Source organism: Adiantum capillus-veneris, chromosome 24, assembly GCF_014529385.1.
Source record: "Adiantum capillus-veneris isolate H3 chromosome 24, ASM1452938v2, whole genome shotgun sequence".
In the NCBI taxonomy this organism is placed as follows: domain Eukaryota; kingdom Viridiplantae; phylum Streptophyta; class Polypodiopsida; order Polypodiales; family Pteridaceae; genus Adiantum; species Adiantum capillus-veneris.
In genome coordinates this window covers 121,860,291-121,883,932 of record NC_140954.1, presented here as the reverse complement: position 1 = coordinate 121,883,932, position 23,642 = coordinate 121,860,291, and the positions used below count along the sequence as shown (strand labels likewise).

Below are 23,642 nucleotides of genomic sequence, written 5' to 3'. Positions count from 1 at the left end.
CTTGAGTTTTCCAAGGGGGATGAATATGCTAAAATGGTTTCATTTTCGCTCTTCAGATACCTGATAAGGTCATGTAGAAGCAAAGAATTTTGAGATAGTGGTGTACCACATATATTTATGCACCCTACAATTATAGACCTACATCATAGAGTTTTGTTTGGCACATGTTGATAGTCAAAAGGTGTGCAACATGGTCTAGGAGCTCATAGAGTTTGGTTTAACCAATGTGAAGTAAGGTAAGAGGGCCCTTCTTACTCATGTCATTGAGTGTATTGAGTTATCTCCACACATAAGTACATCTCGTACTTGATGGGTGTCATAATTTTAGACGTCATTATATGAGACATATTGAGTCTCTAGGACTAACACTGGTGCCTGTTATTCCAATTATATGTTGCAACAAAGTCCCTAGGTGCTGGTCACATCTGTGTTTTAGACCATTTTGCACACATCGTATCAAGAAAAATTTCAGTAACTAAACATTTTTTGATACCTAGTAAGGCTTGCGAAGGTTACAAGTACTATTGAATAACATTCACAGATGGTTGTTTATGCATATAAGAATTTTATGTATTGTTAATGAAAATATCTCATTGTTTGTACCTAGATGTGATTTATGTTTCACCTTCTAAATATGTTAGCAAAGCTTTCAAGTGATTGTAGTCAAAAGTATTTAGTTTCTTTCATAGAGCTATTTACCCTCCTATTCCATGTGTGTTATGTGCATACCATCTCCCATAAACATTGGCAACTATAATCATGAAAATGTAGGTTTGGATCCGTTTCTGTTATATGCATGCACACTAGGTGTTATGGACCCTAGTGTTTAGCAAAGGCAAATTTGGAGTGGCATGCAAATTCATGAAATTATGAAGCATTTTTCACTATAGGTGAAGTATCTCTATGAGATTTATTTTAGGTCTACCAATCACCATAAGAGGTCATGACTTGATTTGGGTGCTTGTAGACAAGTTGACTAAACCTTGTAGAATTTATTCAGTTCCCCATCCAATCTCTAAAGTTAACCAAGTTGGTTGTTTATAACATTGTTGATTTCTCAATAATGTTGCAAAGAATTGTGACCCCAGTTTACCAGTCATTTTTGGGTATAAGCATGTTAACTTGTCATGCTTTTTGGTGTCCCGGACAATGCTAGTAAGAGGTGCTTGTTAGCATCTATTCAAAACCAAAGAGCAAGTGAAGTTTGAAATTTTAATAACCATAAGATATATTATTTGTTCCCTCCCATATGGGGTGTGGCCTCTGTTTTCAGTTACGAGGACGGCGTGGGGTGTGACCTCTGCTCTCTCTCTCTCTCTCTCTCTCTCTCTCTCTCTCTCTCTCTCTCTCTCTCTCTCTCTCTCTCTCTCTCTCTCGGTGCAGACTCCCTCTCTGTCTCACTCTCAGACCAGTTTACCCCCCCCCCCCCCCCCCCCCCCCCCCCCCCCCCCCCCCCCTCCCCCCCCCCCCCCCCCCCCCCCCCTCTCTCTCTCTCTCTCTCTCTCTCTCTCTCTCTCTCTCTTTCTCTCTCTCTCTCTCTCTCTCTCTCTCTCTCTCTCTCTCTCTCTCTCTCTCTCTCTCTCTCTCTCTCTCTCTCTCTCTCTCATTGCTTCTTGCCTCGAAGTTGAGTTGTCAAAGCTTAGCAGACTTGCAAATATGGAAAACCAGCAGACAACATTATTGCCACTAGAAATGGAGGCCGAAGGGAGCAATTACAGAAGGGAGTCATTACAGGAAATGAATCACAACTACTAGCATCCATCTCTTTCTATTATCAGGAAATATGAGACAGAAAGAAAGCGTAAACAGCGGGAGCACCGACACATGACAAGTAAACGAGGACATCATGCCGTCGGCGATGAGGAGAAAAGGAAAATTTCCTTCGAGATTGTGAAAGCTTTCAAGAGCAGGACTGAAGGTCTCAACAAAGAAGCAAAGTGTGAAATCTGGAATCCTGTTGCTCAACATCCGCTTGTTCGGGCAATCTGTGATCAGTCTTTAGAGGAGGAGGCTGCTGTGCAGAGTGCAATTGTCTCCAATGTCCGCAACACACTAGCTATCGTCAAGCAGCCAGCTTCTAACGAGGAGCTGTTTTTGAAGAATGCAGCATTGCAGATGATGATAAATTCAAAGGAAAACATGCCTATTGCCAAATTCTCCAGGGTCCTAAAAGTTGACCGTCGTAGCTTGTTCAAAGAAAAATCACGACAAGTGAAGTCTGGTGTCAATGCTTGACTGTTTTCATTGGATGGATGTCACAAGCAAAACCGTCATATCCCTATCACATATGAAATTAAGGAATTGGTCTACACATTTTGGACAGAGGAGACTCGTGTTTCACCCAACAAGAAGGATGTTTGTCAAAAGAGAGTGGGAAGGAAAAGCTACATAAAACACCCTGTGCACCTCCTAAATGAGTCTCAGGTGATCAATGACATACTTGCGCCATAACTTATGCATTCTAGCATGCTAGTAATCTACCTAGCATACAAAGCATGCTAGTTATCACAATATGTTATGCTATGTATGCCACCTAACATGTGTGCTAGTTAGCATAGTCTCACTCCTAGTATGCTGGGTATGCTGTTTAGCATGATAAGTATGCTGTCTAGCACAATATGTAAGCTACTATAACACCCTTTATGCTAGTTAGCATACCTATTATGCTAACTAGCATGCTCAGAATGTTCTTTGACACAATGAGTATGCTAGCTACCTTTTGTAGTATGCTAACTAGCATAATGGGTAAGCTGGTTTATGGTATATGCTAGTTAGCATTCCTGTATGGTGGGTATGGTGTTCAACATAAATCTTCTGCTAGTTAGCATGCCTAGTGATCTTGAGGACTACGTTGGTTAGCACAATATGTATGCTACTTTAACACCTTTTATGCTAGTGTGCTGGCTATGCTATTCAACATAACAAGTGTGCTGGTTAACACAATATGTATGCTAGTTAGCATACCTTCTATTCTTCTTAGCACACTTTGTGTGGTTAACCATGACTCATATGTTAAACTACACAATGATTTTGCTTGTTAGCACAACTAGTATGCTAGTTAGCATACTCAATTGTGCTAACTAGCAATATAGCATGTTAGTAAGCATACTCAGCTAGCTAACTAGCATGCTGAGTATGCTAGTTAGCACAGCTAAGAATGCTAAGTAGCATAACGGGTAAGCTGGTTTATGCTAGTATGCTAGTTAGCATATTCAGCTATGCTAACTAGTATAGTCAGCATGCTAACTAGCATGCTCATGAGTATGCTAGTTAGCAAAACTGAGAATGCTAAGTAGCATAACGGGTAAGCTGATTTATGCTAGTTAGCATTCGTAGTGTGCTGGCTATGCTGTTCAACATAATAAGTGTGCTGGTTAACACAATATGTATGCTAGTTAGTATACCTTCTATTCTTCTTAGCACACATTCATGTGGTTAACAATGACTCATATGCTAAATTACACACTGATTATGCTTGTTAGCATAGCTAGTATGCTAGTTAGCATATTCAGCTATGCTAACTAGCATACTCAGAATGCTAACTAGCATGCTAATGAGTATACTCAACATGCTAACTAGCATGTTGAGTATGCCTCGTATGCTGATGAGTATACTCAACATGCTAACTAGCATGCTGATGAGTATGCCTCGTATGCTAAACTACACACTGATTGTGCTTGTTAGCACAACTAGCATGCTAGTTAGCATACTCAGCATGCTAGTTAGCACAGCTAGTATGCTAACTCAGCATGCTAGTTAGCATACTCAGCATGCTAACTAGCATGCTGATGAGTATGCCTCGTATGCTACACTACACACTGATTATGCTTGTTAGCACAGCTAGTATTCTAGTTAGCATACTCAACTATGCTAGTTAGCATACTCATCATGCTAGTTAGCATACTCAGCATGCTAACTAGCATGCTTAGTATACAATGTTATACCCAATTACATGCATGTTAGGACCATACAATGTGCTGTTTAACACACCAATTTGTTTCTATGGTGGATGTATTAAGTAACAATGTGTATAGTCCTGTTTGGATTATTTCTCCTAGTAAACATACTGATCAAATATGGATATTGCAGGTTGAGCTCTTTCAAAGATTCAAACAAAAACATCCGGATTGCAAGATTGGCATGAGGATGTTTGAGATGTTAAAGCCATTCTTTTGCAGGAGGCTGAAGGATAGGTACACATGCTGTTGCGAATACCATGTGCAGATGACCTTTTTGAAACACACACTGAACCACATGCTCTCTCGTGCTTTTGGGCTGCATGATACATGTTGCAACTGTGTATGCAATATCTATGCTACATGCAAGAACATTCGCAGCGGCTGCCTGGCTTCACATCACACGTTCAAAGGTGTCACACAGATGTGGGAGTCCGTTCTCTGTCCAAAGCCAGCAGATGCAATTTTCCATAGAAGGGAATGCCTGATGGGAGACTGTAAGATATGTGGAGTAAAGAAGTTAGAATTATGTTGCTTAGAAACAGCAAAGCCAGGTAAGAGTATTAATGTGAAAGTATTTGTGTATGTAGAAGCAAAAGACAGGCATGGAAACAGTAAGAAAAGAAAAGATCTTTTGCATAAAGAAATGCAGTGCTGGGAGTTTCTTCGACTGTTGCAGACCAAGTTGAAGCTCTTCATCACTCATAACTATGTGGCACGATGGCAAGGACAACAATTTAAGGATTGTATACTTCGCTTTCCGGATGATGTCATTGTCTCAGTTGTTGACTTTGCTGAAAATTACGCCTTCAAGGAGCAAAATGAGATTCATTCAATGCATTGGAACTCTAGTCAAGTAACTATTTTTGTACACATAACGTACTACCGCAAGGCAGTGGAGGTAGTCAAACAAATCCACTTCTTCATATCAAATGATAGGGTGCATGACACACTGTTTGTGCAACATTGCTTCATGCTACACCGTGACTGGTTACAACAAGAGGGTGTCACTTGTAAACAACATTGGGTGTGGTCAGATGGTGCGGCCTCGCAATTGAAGGGAGCCAGGACTTTCTATTTTGTTGCAAGATATGGTGGACTCACTGGGATTGGGATGAGCTGGTTCTTCTTTGGATCAGGGCATGGCAAGGGCGAGCATTATGGTGCAGGAGCAGTTGTGAAAAGAACCTTGACCCATGAACAACTAAAACCTAATGGAGCTATATTGCAGTGTGCAGCAGATGTGGTTGCTTATTGCCAGGCCAACCTATCGTAGGGAGCACCTGCATCATATCCTTCAAAAGAAAGGGAATGTGCTCGTGTGTTCTGGGAGGTTAAAGAGGGAGATGTTAACAGGGAAGTTAAGTGGAATTGTGCCACTGTGGCAAAAACTCGCTCTTTGCATGCTATTCGTGGTCACAACCCGCAGGATCCAACTGCCCTTGCAACAAGAAAGTTGGCATGCTTCTGTGATGCATGCATGAACGAAAGGTGGAATCGCTGCATCAATAAAGCTCACGTGGAGGCTTGGGATTATGAGATTCTGCAGCCATTACTTGAGCAAACAGATGAAGTTTCGACAGAGGAAGTCGTTGGCTATGATGACTTCACATACGAAGGTCATCATGATGTGTTGAGTAGCGCTCTATGTTCTGGAGACACATTTGTTGTAAATCCAGATGCTTTAACCAACGCCGAAGATGTGGATTTCTATATGGTCAAGTGTGTTGCAGAAAAGGAGAAGGTGGAGAAGGGGTACATTGATGAATGGAGCAATGTAATTGACAGAGGCTCATATGTTGTGCAAGGACTGTATTACAAGCAATTGGATGGCAGCCAGGACTTCAAAGTTTCTATAAGGAAACCATTCAACAAAAATAACCGGCCCACTTGGGTGCACATAGCCTAAGGCTTTTTCTTTGAGGATACCATTCAACAAAAATAACCGGCCCACTTGGGTGCACATAATTTAGGTGCTCAATAATACTACGGGCAAGCTGTGAATATCGTTCAAGGCGTTTTTCAATCTCCATTTTCTGTCTCCTTAACTGCCTGGCTTTGTGGACTCACCATCTTCGTAATTTCTGCCATTGCATGGCCGTAGTTGCATCAGGCATGACGATTAATGCCCGTTTCTCTTCCTCTACAGGGAAACCACGATACGAAATGAACAAGTTAAAAAAAAAAAACCGCAAAAATTATAATGAACTATTACAATGAACTACTGCTCAGATTTATATTGCACAAAAATACATTTTCATTGGAAAACAAAATGCATTTCAGTTACAATACGCATTTGGGTTTCAAAATGGTCTAGCATATACAGTGAAGGGCACAACCGGGTAGGGAGCAATAAGTCTTAACACAATTTTTTACAAGTTCTTGAGCGGGTGGCTTTCTTTTCACCTTTGGAGCTTTTAGCCTTGTCCGAACCACAGGCTGTGCTTGCAATGTCTTCGGGTACCTCTTCAAGGCCAACTTTTCTTTTCAGATGAGCTTTACGCAAAAAACCCTCGAGAGGGCTGTTGTCACCAACTTCTTGCTCATCTTTCATGTTGTCATTCTTCAAAGTTTCCCCTGAGCCACTAGCCACTGTCTGTTGAGAAGCTTCTACTTTGTCAGTTGCAGCAGGCATCGCTGGCACACGAGGAGCCATGACAAAAAAATCATCTTCTTTTTCATCTTCTGAGTTCCTGCTCACATCACCGCCTTCCTCCGTTGTTTTCATGCTTTCATTTGGCATCTGCTGGGAGCCCTCATCCACCCCTTCACTCCTTGCATCCAGCTCAACACCCTTCTCTGTCGAAGGGTTCTCACCTGTATCCAGCTCATCACTCTCCTCGATCGAAAGGTCCTCCATTACAGCCTTTCCCTTGCCCTTCGTATCACGCACACTGCCCACATCATGGAGGGATTGCCACAGGCCTGCAACAAAAAACGTGGATTAAGACTCATATAAGCATGTCATGTATGCTAGAAAATGTTTGATATGCTGTGACTATGTGTGCGGCCTAGCATACATTGGAATCCATTATGCTGACAAGCCCAGTATGCTAATTCAAATTGCTGAGTATGCTAACTAGCATATCCAATATGCTAGTTTGCATCTGGAGATGGTAGCTTACTTACTAGATTTGCCATTATGACAAACTTACTCTAGTCTGTACACTGAGCACAAGTATGCTAATTAGCATACAAGATATGGTAATTAGCATATCCAGTCAACACACTCAGTATTCTAATTAATACTGTGGGTATGCTAATAAGCACACCCTGTACGCTAAAAGACAGTCCTTGTATGCTAGCTACAAGCAGTCCCAGTATGCTAATTAGCATATCTAGTATGCTAATTAGCATACCCAGTATGCTATTTAGTATTCCCAACATGCTAATTAGCATACCCAGTATGCTATTTAGCATATCTAGTATGCTAATTAGCATATCCAATATGCTAATAAGCATATCTAGTATGCTAATCAGCATACTCAATACGTGAATCACCATACCCAGTAGGCTAATTAGCATTCCCAGTATACTAATTAGCATACCCAATATGCTATTTAGCATATCCAATATGCTAATCAGCATACCCAGTACGCTAATCAGCATATACAGTTTGCTAGTTAGCATTTGGATATGGTAGTTAACTTACTAGATATGCTAATATGCCAAACTTACTCTATCTGTACACTGAGCACAGGGTATGCTAATTAGCATATCGAGTTAACACACTCAATATTCTCACTGGATATGCTAATTAGCATATCTTGTATGCTAATTAGTATATCCAGTATGCTAATCAACATACCTAGTATGCTAATTAGCATACAAGATATGCTAATTAGCATATCCAGTTAACACACTCAATATTCTAATTAACAAACTGGGTATGCTAATTAGCACACCCTGTACAATCTTACCAGATGTTGGTGTGATTGGATGTCTTTGCCATGTGGGTTTCCAACACCATTCTTGTGGTATCCTTTGCTGGCAGGTCACAGCTCTACATATGTCGACAAGGAGCATGCAGCTGCAAAGCAGAGAAAGTGGTAGCTATGCCCACAGGGCATCTTGACCGTGGCATTGGTTCCCTTTACTTCAAGTGGCAAACTGCAGCCACTTCACGGGTTGATCATCGTCCCATCGCATACCCCTTCTATACTTTCTGTAAAAGTGCCCATAGCCATATTACACAGGGCAGTGGGAATGGAGGAGCCTTGTAGCATCTTGGTGATGTGCATTAGGAGCTGCAGTCGACCTTCACATGCATTCACTTTTGCTTCCATAACCTCCACATTAATCTGCACACCAAAAAAGAGAGGAGCATGGTAAGTACATAGGTTTGTTGTGCACATATTTCAATCATACGGTGGAAGCATAAAAGTCACGCACTTACACGCTGACAAGTTGAGTCAACAGCAAGAGTGTCCTCATTGTAAGGAAATGCCAAACCTTCCAATGTCTCTTTAAATGTCTCTATTTCTACTTTACACTCTATTTCCCTCTTTGCATCCACACTGTCGCTCTGTAGTAACCTCTGTAATTCATTTTCAGCGTCGTGAAGCTACTTGCAATTGCCGCCGGCTGAATTCTTTTACAAACCCCTTGGCGAATGCAGAGTTGATCTCCATGTTTGTTGGGGGCTTCTGGTACACCTTGTAATGCAGCTGCATCACCTGGTCGAACATATCAGTACGCAAACAACTGCATTTAATGCGATAGTGGCTACGATTCTTTAATTCTCTGAAAACACTGAACCACTCCACATCACTGATCTGATCCCACCTCACTAGTTTGGGGTTGGCACCAGCCAAGGAGAGGCCATGAACATCATTGAACTCTTCTGCTGTAATACAGAACTTGCTCTGTATTGGGACCGTAAACTTTGGAGCTTTCCATTGGCCTGCACACCCCCAATGTCACAAGATTAGCAGATTTTTCTATTTGTTGGTAGGTAAAAAATAATGTAGCCAAGAGTGTGTTAACAGTAGGAAAGTGCAATATTGAGCACTTCCTTCCAATTTCAAGGTTCAAATCAAACACTGGTTTGTGCTTCTTGATCTAGACTTCGACTTGAGCGATTGTATTTCAAGTGACTATTCACAAGATGTCCTACTGCTAAAGCCGACATCAAGGGACAACTCTCCAGCCAAGACAACACCAACAACTATCCTCGCAAATCATAATGAGGTAGAGAGAGAGAGAGAGAGAGAGAGAGAGAGAGAGAGAGAGAGAGAGAGAGAGAGAGAGAGAGAGAGAGAGAGTACCTGAGTCATCCTTCCCCTTTGTATGCAAGGTCTTTGCCATTGGGGATGCTGGGGAATCAGAGAGCTTCACCCTTTTTCGGGGCGGAGAAGAAGTAACCGAAAGTTCAGCCCTCGAATTTGTTTTTGGTTCTCTCTTACCTCTGGCCCCTGCGCCCCTCTTACCTCTAGCCCCTGCGCCCCGCTTCTCTCCATGCATGTTGACTGTCCCACTCTGCTTCTCTCCATGCATTTTGACTGCCCCACTCCCCTCAGAGTAACACTGCGTAAATGATCAGGAAAGTGGATTCAGGGTGGTCCCCCTATTTTGAAATATTTGATGGATTTCCACACGTTTGAAAAGTTACACTCTCATTATGCTTACAAGATATTCTTGTTGCCACATGATAACTAGCACAAAAAGCATGACAAGTTAACATGCTTACACCCTTTTGGAGGACTGTCTGTAATGGGTTGGGAAACCAACCTCAGTACTGCTAGACATCTAGAGGCGGATAGACAATTTACAAGTGTCAATCTCGTGCTAGAAGATATGCTAAGAGTGTACGTTAGTAAAAAGAAATCCAATTGGGAAAGGTTATCTATCGCATTGGAGTTTGCTTATCATGATGCAAAATATGTTGTGACTAGGTTTGGTTATTGCATGTTTAGGTTAGGTTCTCAACCTTGATCACCAGTTATGGTAGGGTTGTTCCCTAATGAGAAATGACAGCAAGTCAAGGACTTAATATTTGTTGATGGTTTCATGGAAAGTTGAGCAAACATATTCTTGCATGTTCAGCACCTTCAAAAAGCCTGAAACCTAGTCATTCATTTAGACACCTCTTAGTTGTGGTAACTCATTTGAAATACTCAAGTGAGCTATAAAGTGAGTCTACACATTATGTTGGATATAGGCCGGTTACACATACGATTGCAAAAGGACAACAATGTGGAAAATCAAGATGCTTTTCTTGATTTCATTGAACCTCCTACAGAACTATGTCTTGATAAAATGGACAGATGGACCCGCAAGAGGTGTCACTATAGAAACCATTAGTGCTCTTATGAAGATATCACCACTTTTGTTTTTGAGGACAAAAATGCTTCTCCAAGGGGGGAGTAATGTCAAGCCTAGGATAAGACACGTCAAACCAAGGACCGGGACACTTGTGCAATAAAGGAGGCCTTTATTTAGCAGGTCAACGGCCTATATATGGCATGATTGGGTGGCTATGAGCATGGAGTTGTCTCCCACCTCACACAACATCTCTGATAGTGTTGGAATTAGGGTTGCAAGGATGCACACACAACTTGGAGAAGATGAAGAAGATCATAAAACACAATAGATAGTGTATTGCTTAGTGCACAGATAGAAAGATAAGTTAGCCCTAGAATGATGGGCATATATACAATGCACGAGAAAAAAACCTCCTGGTGAGGGATAACATGCATCGGAAGTCCTAAGTGTGCTCACGTATCATTACCACATATATGTCAACAAATCCCCCATGGGAGTGATGCGGTAAACAAGAGCTCATATGTAGTGTATAATGAAGTGCCATTCCCTAAGGACATGATCAATTCACAAAGGGAAGCAAACCCAAGGCTTTGCGGAAAGCTTCAAACTTCTCATGAGATAATGCCTTTGTGAATAGATCTGCAAGGTTGTCCTATGTTGGCACATAAGCCAAGTTGTTCAGAGTCTCTCCTTGACATAGTGATAATGCACACCTCAATGTGCTTGTGTGAGCATGAAAAAATTGAGTTCCTCTTGCAATTTCCAATGCACTCTGACTATCATTGTAGATGATGTTGGCAGTGTCCCGTCCAACACCCAAATCAATCATAAGCCGTTTAAGCCATACACACTTAATTGTAGCTGTGAAGACTGCCATGCACTCAGCTTCAAAACTAGAAGTGGCCACAATAGATTTCTTGTTGCTCAACCATGATATGTATGAACTACCAAGCATGAAACAAAAACCACTTGTGGACACTCACGTTGCATAACACTAGCCCAATCTAGGTCAAAAAAGCATGCAAATTTGGTGGGAATACCCCCCCTTGGGATAAAGCAACCCAAGATGTAAAGTGCAACTCAAGTAGCCAAAGATCCTTTTAATATCCCCCCAATGCTTAGATCCTGCACTATACATAAATCTGTTGACTTGTGAGACTGCAAATTGAATATTTGGCCTCTCACTGCATACATAATAAAGCATCCAACAATACTATGATAAAGAGTGACATTACCAAAATCTCCAGCATCATGAAGGCTCAATTTCAAACCTATTTCCATTTGAGTAGCAATAGGTTTGCAATCCTCAAGTCCAAACTTACATAGTAATGTTTCAATGTATCTTGATTAGCACAAAGCAATACCAACATCATAATGCTTAAACTATATGCCCAAGTAATGATGCAAAAGCAATATATCCATCACACTACTTAAACTATACACCCAAGTAATGATGAAAAAGCCCCAAGTCTTTCATCTTGAAAGTGGCATTCAACTCAACCTTGATTCAAAAATGTGTGTCTAATTGGGACCATTGCTCGATGATCAACAAATCATCTACATATAGAACGATGATGAGAAATACATCACCCTCACGGTTGACATACAAAGTGCTTTCAATTGAATTATTACGAAAGCCTTGTTTAATCAAATGAGTGTCAACTTTCTTATACCAAGCATGAGGAGACTGCTTCAACCCATACAAAGATTTCTTACATTTGCACACTTTATCTTCGTGTCATTTCTTGACAAATACACGAGGCTACGTCACATATACTTCCTCAGACATATCACCATTCAAGAAGGCAATAACAATGTTGGATTGATGTACATTCCATCCAAAATGAGCTACCAATGCACATACAATATGAACAATAGACATATGTCATGTGGGAGCAAAATTCTCTTCATAGTCAATCCCTTTCTATTGTGCATAACCTTTTGCAACAAGTCTATCCTTGTCGCGATCAATCTCACCATCCGGCTTACGTTTCAACTTGTAAACCCACTTCATACCAATGGCCTTTTTGTAGGAGGCAGATCACATAAAGTCCATGTGTCATTGTCTATAAGTGCATCATATTTTGATTGCATGGCAGCCATCCAATTTTTTTGAATTATGTGCTTCATCAAAAGAAAGAGTTTCCTCTTCATCACACAAACTCAAAACAACCTAATCATACCAATTTGATGCATGACAAGAACCTGAGCGAGTATGAATAGACATCGGTGCATCCAATCTATTGTCACGTAAAGTATGCATACCCCTAGCCTCCGTCGTGTACGTTTGCATCAATAATAGGCTGATTTGTAACATTTTTGTATTAACTTGCTGATGCACACCAAAGCACACCCAAATCAGAGAAAGTGATAAAGGGTGGCTGGTGACACTGGCGACTATGCCCGAAAGGAGGCAACCTGCTTTGATACCAATTGTTGGAATTTGGGTTACATGGATGCACACAAAAGTCGGAGAAGATGAAGAAGCTCAAGGCACACAATAAAGAGTGTATTTCTTAGTGCACAAATAGAAAGATAAGTTAGTCCTAGAATGATGGGTGTATATAAAATGCATAAGTAAAAAACCTAGCGAGGAGGAAAAAAATGCCTCGATGGTCCTATGTGTGTTCACACACATCACTACCACATATATTTCAGCAGATAGAATGTAAGCAGAGATGCACTGTGAGTAGACTGTGGGCAAGCTTCATTCTTGTCAAAATGGAGGGCACATTTGGAGCTAGCACCGTTGAAATCACGCAAGACCGATTGGTGCTTAAAGGGTGCACCTCACCCATTAGATTAAATATGTGTTCCCCAAGAACCCACTCCTACCTCCACACGGCAATGCTATCGCCACATGCGCCACCCATGCATCTTGTTCCTTGCCCACTTGGCTCTCACGCAACCTACCTCCCCCGCCACCTGGCTCCTCTCTCTTCTGCTCGTCTAGTCATTCGCCATTTGCCATCTCTCTTTTCTGTTAACCCTCACGGCTCACGGACACCCCATCACCTACGACGGACGTGTATTATGTATTTGGTAGAGTCAGGTACCGGGCTTGTCGGACCAATAGGAAAAGGGTAAGAGTGATCGCCGATGAGAGGCGCACTCTAACTGAGACATTCAAGGGATTAGTTGGCTAAGCATGGGCGCCCAAGTGTGAATGGGGTGAGCTCATATAAAAGCCAACTAAACCTAAAATTCACTCATTCTCTCATTTGTGCAATAGAAGAGTGCTCTTGCTCCATCTCCATCTCCATCTTCTTCTTCTTTACCTCCTCGTGTGTGTGTGTATGTGTGAGAGAGAGAGAGGGAGTGTGTGTGTGCGATCGAGCATTACGAAGGCACGACGGCGGCGAAGCGGTTGAGCGCGGCACGACTGCAGCTTCTTCTTCATCACGGCGAGGAATCCTCCACAGCAGGAGCATAGAGCGGTGAGTGACACACCATTGCCCTCTTTTGAGCTTGCTAGATTAGTCTTGTTGTGTGCTGGGAGCCATTTGTGGCTCGCACACGGTGTATGGGCAAGTCCCTTGCTTCGACAGTGCGGCAAGGAGCGCACATTTTTGGCGCCGCTGTCGGGGAATCGCCTTGCACTAAGCCGAAGAGGCACTTTGTGCTTCCCCTATGAGTTGTTTGTAGTAGGAAAGAAGAGGAAGAGGAAGAGGAATGAGTTGTTTTTCTGTAAATTGTTAATTTCTATGTTGTCTGCAAGTTTTGTGATTTCTGTATAATGTTGTGTTTTCTATTTGCACACAGTCTTTGCACAATTAGTAGTCGTTAGCTTGTTTGCAGTGAATGAATAAGTAGGAAGGCAGTTAGCAATTTCTGCTTGTACACAGTCTGCACACAGTTTCTGTCAAGGTTTGAATGCACACAGTTTTTTGCACAGTAAAGTAGTGAGAAAGGAAGTAGGTGGACAGTTAGGTCACTGTCAGTAGACAGTTAACAGATTAGTTAGTAGATTAGTTAGTGGTTAGCAGCACTGTTAGTAAGTAGATAAGGTAGTGAGCTGTCTGTGAGCTGTGAGCTGTTAACTGGGAGGTTAGGTAGGTGAGAGTGTGTGTGGCCAAGAAAGGGTCACCAAATCCGCGCGCGGTCGTCGCCCAAAAAAAAAAAAAAAAAAAAACCGAAAATATTTAAGCGTGAGTGACTGGGGGGATCACTAAAATTTTGATCGGGATCGGGATCATTTGCCCAAGCCCAAGCCCAAGCCCAAGCCCAGGCCCAGGCCTCAGGCCTCAGTCCTATGATATATACTAAACTCACTCTTATATATATACCCTACCCCCTCAAGAGGGAATGAGAGCATGTGGGGCAAGTCCTCCACTCTCCTCCCTTCTCTTCCCACTTGCACCCTTAGACTTTCTAATTCGGGCCTAGTTCCCTACTAGAAATTGACGGTTTTAGGGATTCCGAGGGCATAAAGTGACCAAACGGAGGGCTGTAAAGCACGGCACGTCCCTCTGACCGAGACGCTCGTTTTGAGCTATCATACGTTCTATTCTATAGCTGGGTCAGAAAAAAAGGACCAAAAAATCAAAAAATAAGAAAAGACTTGGGTTGCGAAACACCCAAAATTACTAGGTGAGTAGCCTTCACGGGCCCTCACTGACACTTCTAGGGGATCCAAGTCATATGAACCTACGCTCTGGACGAGTGTTAGAGCACGAGCATATTGGTAGTGCCTCCATTTACGCGGGCACCCATTATTCCTCCACCCTAGGTTCTGGACCTTCGGCCGGGACTCAAGGTAGCGCGACCCAAGATCCTCATATCGCGTCTAGTGATTCTTCCTCTGACTACGAAGTCATGGAGGGGTATCCTACACCAAACCCTGATAGTTCAAGTCAAGACATGCATGCCATGGGTCCACGGCCCCGGTCGAGCGTGTTTAGCCGCTTAAAAGAGACCCTTAGTAGAGCTACTCGCTCCGAACATGCGGTTAATGAAATAAATGAAGGGAGTGGGGAAGTAAATTCGTCATTCCTGCCTAAAATGGACCCTATGCTTCTTGAGAGTGTGCATGTGAATGTTCCATCCACTGTACCTCCTGATCCTTTAGGACTATCTCCCTCTGAGGTTTTACTACCCGACGGTAGGAGTCTTGCCGAAGTGCAAGAGATCGAACGCTATATGCAAGCAACAAGGGAGAGGGAAATTGAGAACCTACGAGGGCTAGAACAAAGTCGAGCCCTGAAAGCAAAGGCTCCTATGACAACAATCATGCCAGCCGAGCAACCGAGTGCTCCCAAGGTAGCAGTCACGGAGGGGCAAGCTATGAGGAGCAATAATGCTTCCACTTCAAGGGAAACCTCCAGCACGCCAGGCCTAGATGGGATATTCCTAAACGAAAATTGGGAGTATGACCTACAAGCAGAAGCTTTAACTGATCGGTACACAGGACACACCTATCATGTGGGTTGGTTAGATGTTCTACAATCCACATCGGGTGGTACTAGCATAGATGAGCAACAACAGAAAGTCTGTGATGTCCTCCATAGGAGTGTCGAGTTAGAAAGACAGAACATAGGGATCAACATGCCTTCAACAGGCCTAATGAGATTCTTGGATACGGGAAAGGCCAACCAACCAACCCTGTCACAAATGGAGACTCCCTCAGTGAGCCCCATTGATCCTCCATATGTTGTTTCGCCAGGAGCCTTAGTACAATCTGAGCCCACAAGTGGCAGCTTTACCTTTCCAGATCTAGCTCATCTTTCTCTTAATGACACTACGGCTACCATGCATATCCCAATGGTGAGCATGACAAGAAGTACACCATGGAGTTCATTTGTTAACACTGCGCCGATGCCTAGTAGCACAGTGCCCCCAACTATACCTACATGTATGTATCAATCATGTGCACCTGTCGTACCTCAGCCTCATGTAGCTCCTACACCTCCGATTATTCCAAGAGCTTACAATCCACAATGGAATTATCCAAGATCTTATACAAGTGGAGCCATGCCATTTAATAATAACATGCCATATCAGGCACCCCCTATGCCTAGGGCCACGCCTGTAAACTTTGGACCATCGTCTGGTACACCACCATACGAAATTTGGGACCCAAGAGCGGCGCGTATGCCAAGGCCAAGGCCAACTCCCATCTCACATGTGGTTCCAGGAGCACATACACCCATTATACCTGCTCAAATAGGAGATTTGGCAGCATTTGCTCAAACTATCGGTCGCTCTATTGCGGAAAACATGCGTAGTGCACCTGATAGAGAGGTTAGGAGCAAGGCAGTTCAAGTAGCTAAGCTCACACAGAAATTCAATGGAGACGGAGATGCTAGAAAGCATATGGAAGTCTTTGAACATGTGTGCGATTCCTTGGAAGAGCACAATGAGCTACATAAGTGTAAGGCTTTGAGTTTGACCCTAAGCGGAAAGGCTGGAGATTGGTATAGAACCTTAAGAGTAGAAGAAAAAACGATCTACTCTACTCTTAGGAGACTGTTCTTAAAAGAATACATACGAGAGGGAGTACTTTGGGGTGTAGCCTCTCAGCTCCAGAAAGCCCAACGAGAAGAAGGTGAATCCGTGAGAGACTTCATTAGTCGCCTAAAGAATTTGAATTCTCGATGCAATCCAAACGAGCGATTCAACAACAACCAATTGCTCGATAGATTCATTAGGGGACTACGACATGAAAGTATCTATAATGGCCTAGTCATTAGAGGTATCACTACTTGGGAAGCAGTCACCATGAATGCAATCCAATTGGAGGATAATTTAATGATTGCAGAAGAAAGAGTGTCTGCCGAGCCGAAGTCTAGTAGCTCGTAAGCATCAGGGCATGAGCCAATGAAGATAAAGCCAATCGTGAAAGAGCAAACAATATCTGAGATGACTTTGGCAGATCTCACAAAGGCCATCCAAGAAAGCCTTAGGGGTAATCGTGCTCCACAAAACACTCATATGTATCCAAGAAGGGAGCAACAATGGTGCTCAATTTGCTTGGGCCCACATACTACGAGTGAATGCCCTACTTTCAGAGTAAAGTTTAACAGGACTTGTAACGCGTGTGGTAGGTATAGCCATCAAGCGAAGGATTGCCTAATGCTTAAACGCATCATGGAAAATAGACCGCCTATAGCTTGGGAAGACTCACCTTGAGTTCCTGCATTGATGCCTACCCCACCCATGGAGCAACAGTTGCCATTACAGCACATGGTCCCCAGAACCCAAAATGTGGTCCAAACCACACCGTTGCCACCTCCAGTGCTAGGACCGCAACCCCCTCATCCAAGAGTTACACCTATGAACCAAATAGGTTGCGAGTCATCTAGTACTTATGTAGATTGCGAAGAAGACATAGACTCTAGTATCACCTATGGAGTCGACATGCTTGAGGAGTGTCCCATGTACTATATGGAAGATAATTGGGGACAAATCAAACCGGTATATCAAGCTACTGCGCTAGCAGCAAGAGGCCAAAACATTAATAGTTTTGCCAGGAGACCACCTCTTCAGTGCTACGAATGTGGTGGACCACATCGAGTAGCTGAGTGCCCCATTAGAATGCAAAAGAATGCCGCACTAATGCAAACAAGTCAAGGGAGTGCATTGGCAATGCCAATACTCACTTGTAATCGTTGTGGCATAGATCATTTGATTGCACAGTGTCCTAACAATCCAAACGCACCGAAAATCACACCATTGAACATAATAGAGATTGTTGATGGGACACCACCAACTATAAACATAGCACCACTGAATGCACTCACACGGTCGATGCTCCAAAAGCAAAATTACATCCTCGAAGAGAGAGATGCTGCATCCATTGGCCGAGCGAGAAAGAAGAAAACACGAAGAAAGAAATCCCTTAATGCTTCTAGCTCAAAACCTAGTTCAAAGACTAACATAGGGACAGGAGAGGATCCCGTGTATATGAATGACCCTGAGGATGACTCAGATTCGATAGAGACCACGGAGACCAAAACTGTTACTACAAGAAAAAAGCTAGTGAGGAGGATCACGAGAGGGAATTACGACGAACACCAAAAGAGTATTCAAAGTTAAACTACCCAGTTGCGAACCCCCAAGATAAGCCACGAGAGACAAAAAATGAGGATTGCAAGAGAAAGATTGGAACCTATCCAAACCCAACAGTGGAAATTGAACGAGTCCAACAACTGAGGGGTTTGGTGGAAGAAACTCAACGAACATTAGAACCTGAACCCAAACACATCCAAATGTCGGACACAGTGTTTCCCACACAAGTTCAACCTCACAAGAACTACAGGCCATTAGCTATACCCAGTATCATTCGGGAAGAGAGTGAGGGTAGGACATCTGAAAGTGGACACACACCTTTCCTACTAGAGAGAATGTTTGGTGAGGGAATACATGACCCCCTTGAGGAAGTGGAGATTCCATCTTCACCATTCTCTTGTCAGGGTCCTACGTCCCACAAGATGCCATTAAATGTTGCCAAATTGATGGATTTCATGTCTTCAGAAGTTAGAACCACCATCATGTCCAAACTATATAAAGACCCCGAGCTAGTCTCAGCTCTTCGAGCCTTCCTCAATGGAGAATTACAGGCCGGATTACCACAGTTTGCACATATGAACAAACCTGACTCGGTAATGAATGATGAGGAACATTTAGCACCACCATCTGACCTAGCGGGACATGAATCTGTAATTGAAGTACCCGTTAACAAGTTGGGGCAATACTTTGAAGGTGATGAATCTAATGCTACTCTGCCAATCACTACTAAAGGATTAACTGTAAAGGGGGTCCTTGACGGTGGTGCGGGAGTCAGCATGGTGACAAAAAGTTGTTGGGAGTCTATGGGGCGACCTCACCTTGAAGCCACAAGCGTAGTGGTAAAAATGGCTAATGGATCTATTGTTACGCCTATTGGAATGCTAAAGGATCTTAGAATCAAGGTCTTGGGACACAGGGTAAGGCAAACTTTCATTGTTATGGATTTTTCCAAGCATCCTATGTCATTTGAGATGATCTTAGGGCGTCCATTCATGAGGGAAGCAAAAATGGTGCATGACTGGTCCAAAAACCACGTCTACTTACAGTTCCAAGACTCTGTCATTCGAGTTGATCTTTTAAGTGGTCGAACGCATCCTCTAGGAAATAAATTCATCATTGATAATCGATCAGACACAACAATTCACTCAGCTCCATTACAGTATTGTTACACGTGTAACGAAGACACGGATATTGGGAAGAACTCTCCTTATATGGATATCCTACCCGGAATGGCTGAGTCAGACAATGTCGATTGGGTACACCTAGCAGCAACTATAGATACATGGGGAGCTAGAGGAACAATGTGGGTAACACCAGATGGGGAAGAGATACCACACATTGCACCAGTAAACATGTTAGGTGTAGCGCATGTAACATCCGATGATAAGAAAGAGGCACACCTACCTGAGAGTGAAACTGATGATTCCTCAAAGGCTTCAGGCCAATACACATCGGAAACGGAATCTCAGGGAGAAATGGATTCAGAACCTGAGGAAACATCGAGTGAGCCAAGTATAGAAACTGAACACTCAAGGTCTAGTACGACCATCTATGGTAATTTATATGAGAGTGAAGAAGATACAAGTGAAGACTTATCAAGCGAGTCGAGTTCAAACATTTACCAAAATCAAAACCTTAACAAGAAACAAAGGTCATATAAGAGACGACGATATCGAGCAAATGTGAGAGCTAGGATAAACAAGGAAAGATCTACTGCAGAATGGCTTAGCTATCTAGGGGCATGTGATGCTCATCGAAAACTAGTAGACAATTGGGGTGAACATCTCCAGAGTGTCATGTGGTGCAGTCCGCGACCCATTGACCTCGCTCAATTGGAGGTTACAGAGCCGAAATTGAATCGAACTATAAGAAGACGTCAAAACCGGGAGTTAGCACAACAACAAAAGGAGGCAGAACTAAAAGAAAGGTCTCCGTCAGGACAAGAGCCTGCTGATTTACATACGGCTCCTGAACATTTTAAATCTTATACCACGGGGGAGCGAAAGGTTGTGTATGCCAAGGCCCAACGAATACCTACCAATGGAAGCAGTGGAGTCTATGATGGTCCAACGGTAGTTAAAGAGATAGAATTAGTAGAACCAGGTGAGGAGTCTAAACCAGTCTTTATTGCTCAAGACCTTACCGAAACTGAAGAGGCTGTACTTAAGGAGCTCCTCAAGGAATACAAGGATATCTTTGCTTGGACATATCATGACATGAAGGGCGTTCCACCTTCTTTGGTGCAACATACAATTCCCATGATCAACACTGCTAAACCCGTCCAGCAACGACCCTATCCAATGAATCCTAAGTACGCCAAAATTGTACAAGAGGAGATTGAAAAACTTATCCAATGTGGATTCATATACCCTATTGAGCACTCAGAATGGGTTTCTCCAATAGTCATTGTGCCAAAAAATAATGGGAAACTAAGAGTGTGCGTGGACCTCAAGAAAGTTAATGCAGCTACTAGGAGAGATCATTATCCCTTGCCATATTCAGAACATGTGCTTGAAAGAGTTGTGGGCAAGGAAGCTTATAGCTTTTTAGATGGGTACTCTGGTTACAATCAAATCACAATTGCATTAGAGGACCAAGCTAAAACTGCTTTTATCACAGAGTTTGGAGTGTTTGCATTTCGTGTTATGGCTTTTGGCTTAACAAATGCCCCTGCTACATTCCAACGATTAATAAACACCGCGTTTAAAGAATTTCTAAGGGAGTTTTGTGAAGCTTTCCTAGACGACCTGTGTGTTTATTCTTCTTGGGAGAAGCATTTGTTATATCTACAAAAAATATTTGAAAGGTGCAGATTTTATCGCATCTCATTGAACCCTTTCAAATGCCAATTTTGGGTTAAGCATGGAGTCATTCTAGGGCATAGTGTCCAAGAACGGGATATCCACAGATGAGAGTAAGATTAAAGCCATTGCCGATTTGCCACCACCTACGAACTATAAAGGAGTTCAAAGATTTATGGGCCATGTTGGTTATTATCGAAGATTTATTTTAAACTTTGCCGAGATAGCGCGTCCATTGTACAAGCTTCTTATCGAGTTTCACTGGACGAAAGAATGTTATCAATCTTATGAGTTATTAAAGAAGGCCCTAACAAGTGCTCCAATCCTGCGAACACCTGATTGGAATGTACCTTTTCATGTGCATATTGATGCATCAAATTTTGCTATTGGGTGTGTTCTAACTCAACCAGGAGAACATAAATTGGACTACCCTATTAGCTTTGCAAGTCGCCAATTAAATGATGCCGAGATGAACTACACTACTACAGAGCGCGAAGGTCTAGCTATGATTTACGCAGTAAAGAAATTTCGCTATTACCTTCTTGCTACCAAGTTTGTGTTTTATGTTGATCATCAAGCATTGCTATATTTGGTAAACAAGCCGTGTTCCACAGGTCGAATTACACGATGGTTGTTAATTCTTCTTGAGTTTGACTTCACCGTTGTTGTGAGGCTTGGGAGGAAACATGTCATGGCGGATCATTTATCTCGTATCCCTAATGGCGAAGCTCCTACGGGGGTTGATGATGAATTGCCTGATACTCCTTTGTTCATTGTTGAGACAATGCCTGAATGGAGTGAAAAGATTGTTAACTTCTTAGTTAATGGTTTTCCACCCAAAGAACTGCGAAAAGATATAGCTCAAAAATTAATCAAGGAATGCGAACCCTATTGTTTACTGGCTGGAACTCTCTATAAGAGAGGAAAAGATGATGTTCTTAGACGCTGTGTCTGCGAGGATGAGTATTTATATATTCTACAAGAGGCACACATGGGTGTAGCTGGTGGTCACTTTTCAGGAAACTTGACTGCCCGAAAGATCTTACAGTCAGGCTATTGGTGGCCCACTCCATTTAAGGATGCATCACTTTTTGCAAAGGGATGTGATGAATGCCAACGCTTCAAGAAGCCACAAAGAAGTGATAGGATGCCTCTACATCCCATCAAGGTAACCCAACCATTTGAAAAGTGGGGCTTAGACTTTGTAGGACCGATTAGTCCGGCTGCACGTAACACGCAATCACGATATATCATTGTGGCTACCGACTATGTAACCAAATGGGCTGAAGCAAAAGCAACACGGAAGGCGGATGCAAAAACAACAGCTAAGTTCCTCTTTGAGAACATTATCACACGTTTTGGACGCCCCTTTGAACTTGTGAGTGACAATGGAACTCATTTTATAAATGAAGTAATAAAAGAACTCACATCAAACTTCATGATATCTCACCACAAGTCTACACCCTATTATCCCCAAGCAAATGGCCAAGCTGAGAGTACCAACAAAACTCTCATCTCCATTTTGACAAAGACAGTTAAGGCTCATCGCACTGATTGGGACCTAAAGCTTACATCAGCTTTATGGGCTTATCGTACTGCGTATAAAGTTGCTATTAATTGCACACCGTTTAAGATGGTGTATGGCCAAGAAGCAGTTATGCCATGGGAGTTTGTCATTCCTAGTCTTCGAGTAGCTTCTCAAGAAGGTTGGGATGGTAACCCCTTAGTGGAGCGATTATATATCCTGGAAAGGCTAGATGAAGAGAGGCAATTAGCTGTGCGAAATGCTCTAGTGGAGAAGGATAGGAGAAAGAAGTGGTTTGATAGCCATTTAAAGGATAAAGACATCAAGGTTGGTGATAAAGTTCTTATGTACGGGGTACGTAATGAAAAGAAGAAATTGAAATACGCTGGTAAGGGACCATATCGAGTGTGTGAAATTACCCCGCAAGGTACCATTCGTGTGGAGACTCTAGATGGAGTTGAAACCATTGGATTCCTTAATGGGAGTAAATTCAAAAGATATTATGATCCTCTAAGCCAGGAAGAGTTGCAAGCCATCCATCAAAAGAAGGATGCCAAGGAACAAGCAGAGCTTAAAAAAATCCAAGCAAGAGTTGAGGCTCGAGAATGACAACAACGTCTTAGACACCAACGAGAGGATTATCTGGGAATCACGCAAGCATTTTTCGAGGACACAGATGACGACTCATTAGAATCTGAGCCACCCCTACGATACCCAATTGAGCTAAATAGCCCCTATGGGAAAGTACTATACAATGCTTTATTAGATACGGGAGCTAAACACAATTTGTTATCCTATGGAGTTTGGTGTCAATTAGGGAAACCGACCCTATCCCCGAGTACGATGCAAGTCAAGGGCATTAATAAAAAGAAAACTGCTATTCTTGGAGTCCTTCAGACCCCTGTTGTCTATGACAATGGAAGCATAGTGCAGAGTTTTCTAGTCATGCCCGCAGGAGCTATGGAAGGCAAGGTAAACCTGGGACACACGTGGATGTTGGCAACCAAATGCACTATTGATTGGGATACTGGTAGTGTCACGACGCGACCACCGACTCTTACCCCTATCATTCAAGCAAAGTCACCTACG

The 23,642-nt window shown here is 42.8% G+C and overlaps 1 protein-coding gene across 1 annotated transcript; it reads right to left on the bottom strand.

Moving 5' to 3' along the window:
- Nucleotides 1-6,022: 6,022 nt before the first annotated feature.
- LOC147427050 (uncharacterized) lies at nt 6,023-9,452 on the bottom strand. The gene is made up of 3 exons (XM_086498264.1): nt 9,362-9,452; nt 6,459-6,881; nt 6,023-6,099 (listed from the first exon to the last, which is right to left on the bottom strand). Exons 1-3 carry the CDS (start codon nt 9,450-9,452, stop codon nt 6,023-6,025), a joined length of 591 nt encoding a protein of 196 aa, XP_086354390.1.
- Nucleotides 9,453-23,642: the final 14,190 nt, after the last annotated feature.

Coding starts and splice junctions, on each gene's coding strand:
- LOC147427050 (XM_086498264.1), bottom strand. CDS start 9,452: ATGCATGGAGAGAAGCAGAGTGGGACAGTCAACATGCATGGAGAGAAG. Junction 6,882..9,361: donor GAGGGGCGCAGGGGCCAGAG/GTAAGAGAGAAC, acceptor TTTTTGTTGCAG/GCCTGTGGCAATCCCTCCAT. Junction 6,100..6,458: donor CCCTCTCGAGGGTTTTTTGC/GTAAAGCTCATC, acceptor GTTTCCCTGTAG/AGGAAGAGAAACGGGCATTA.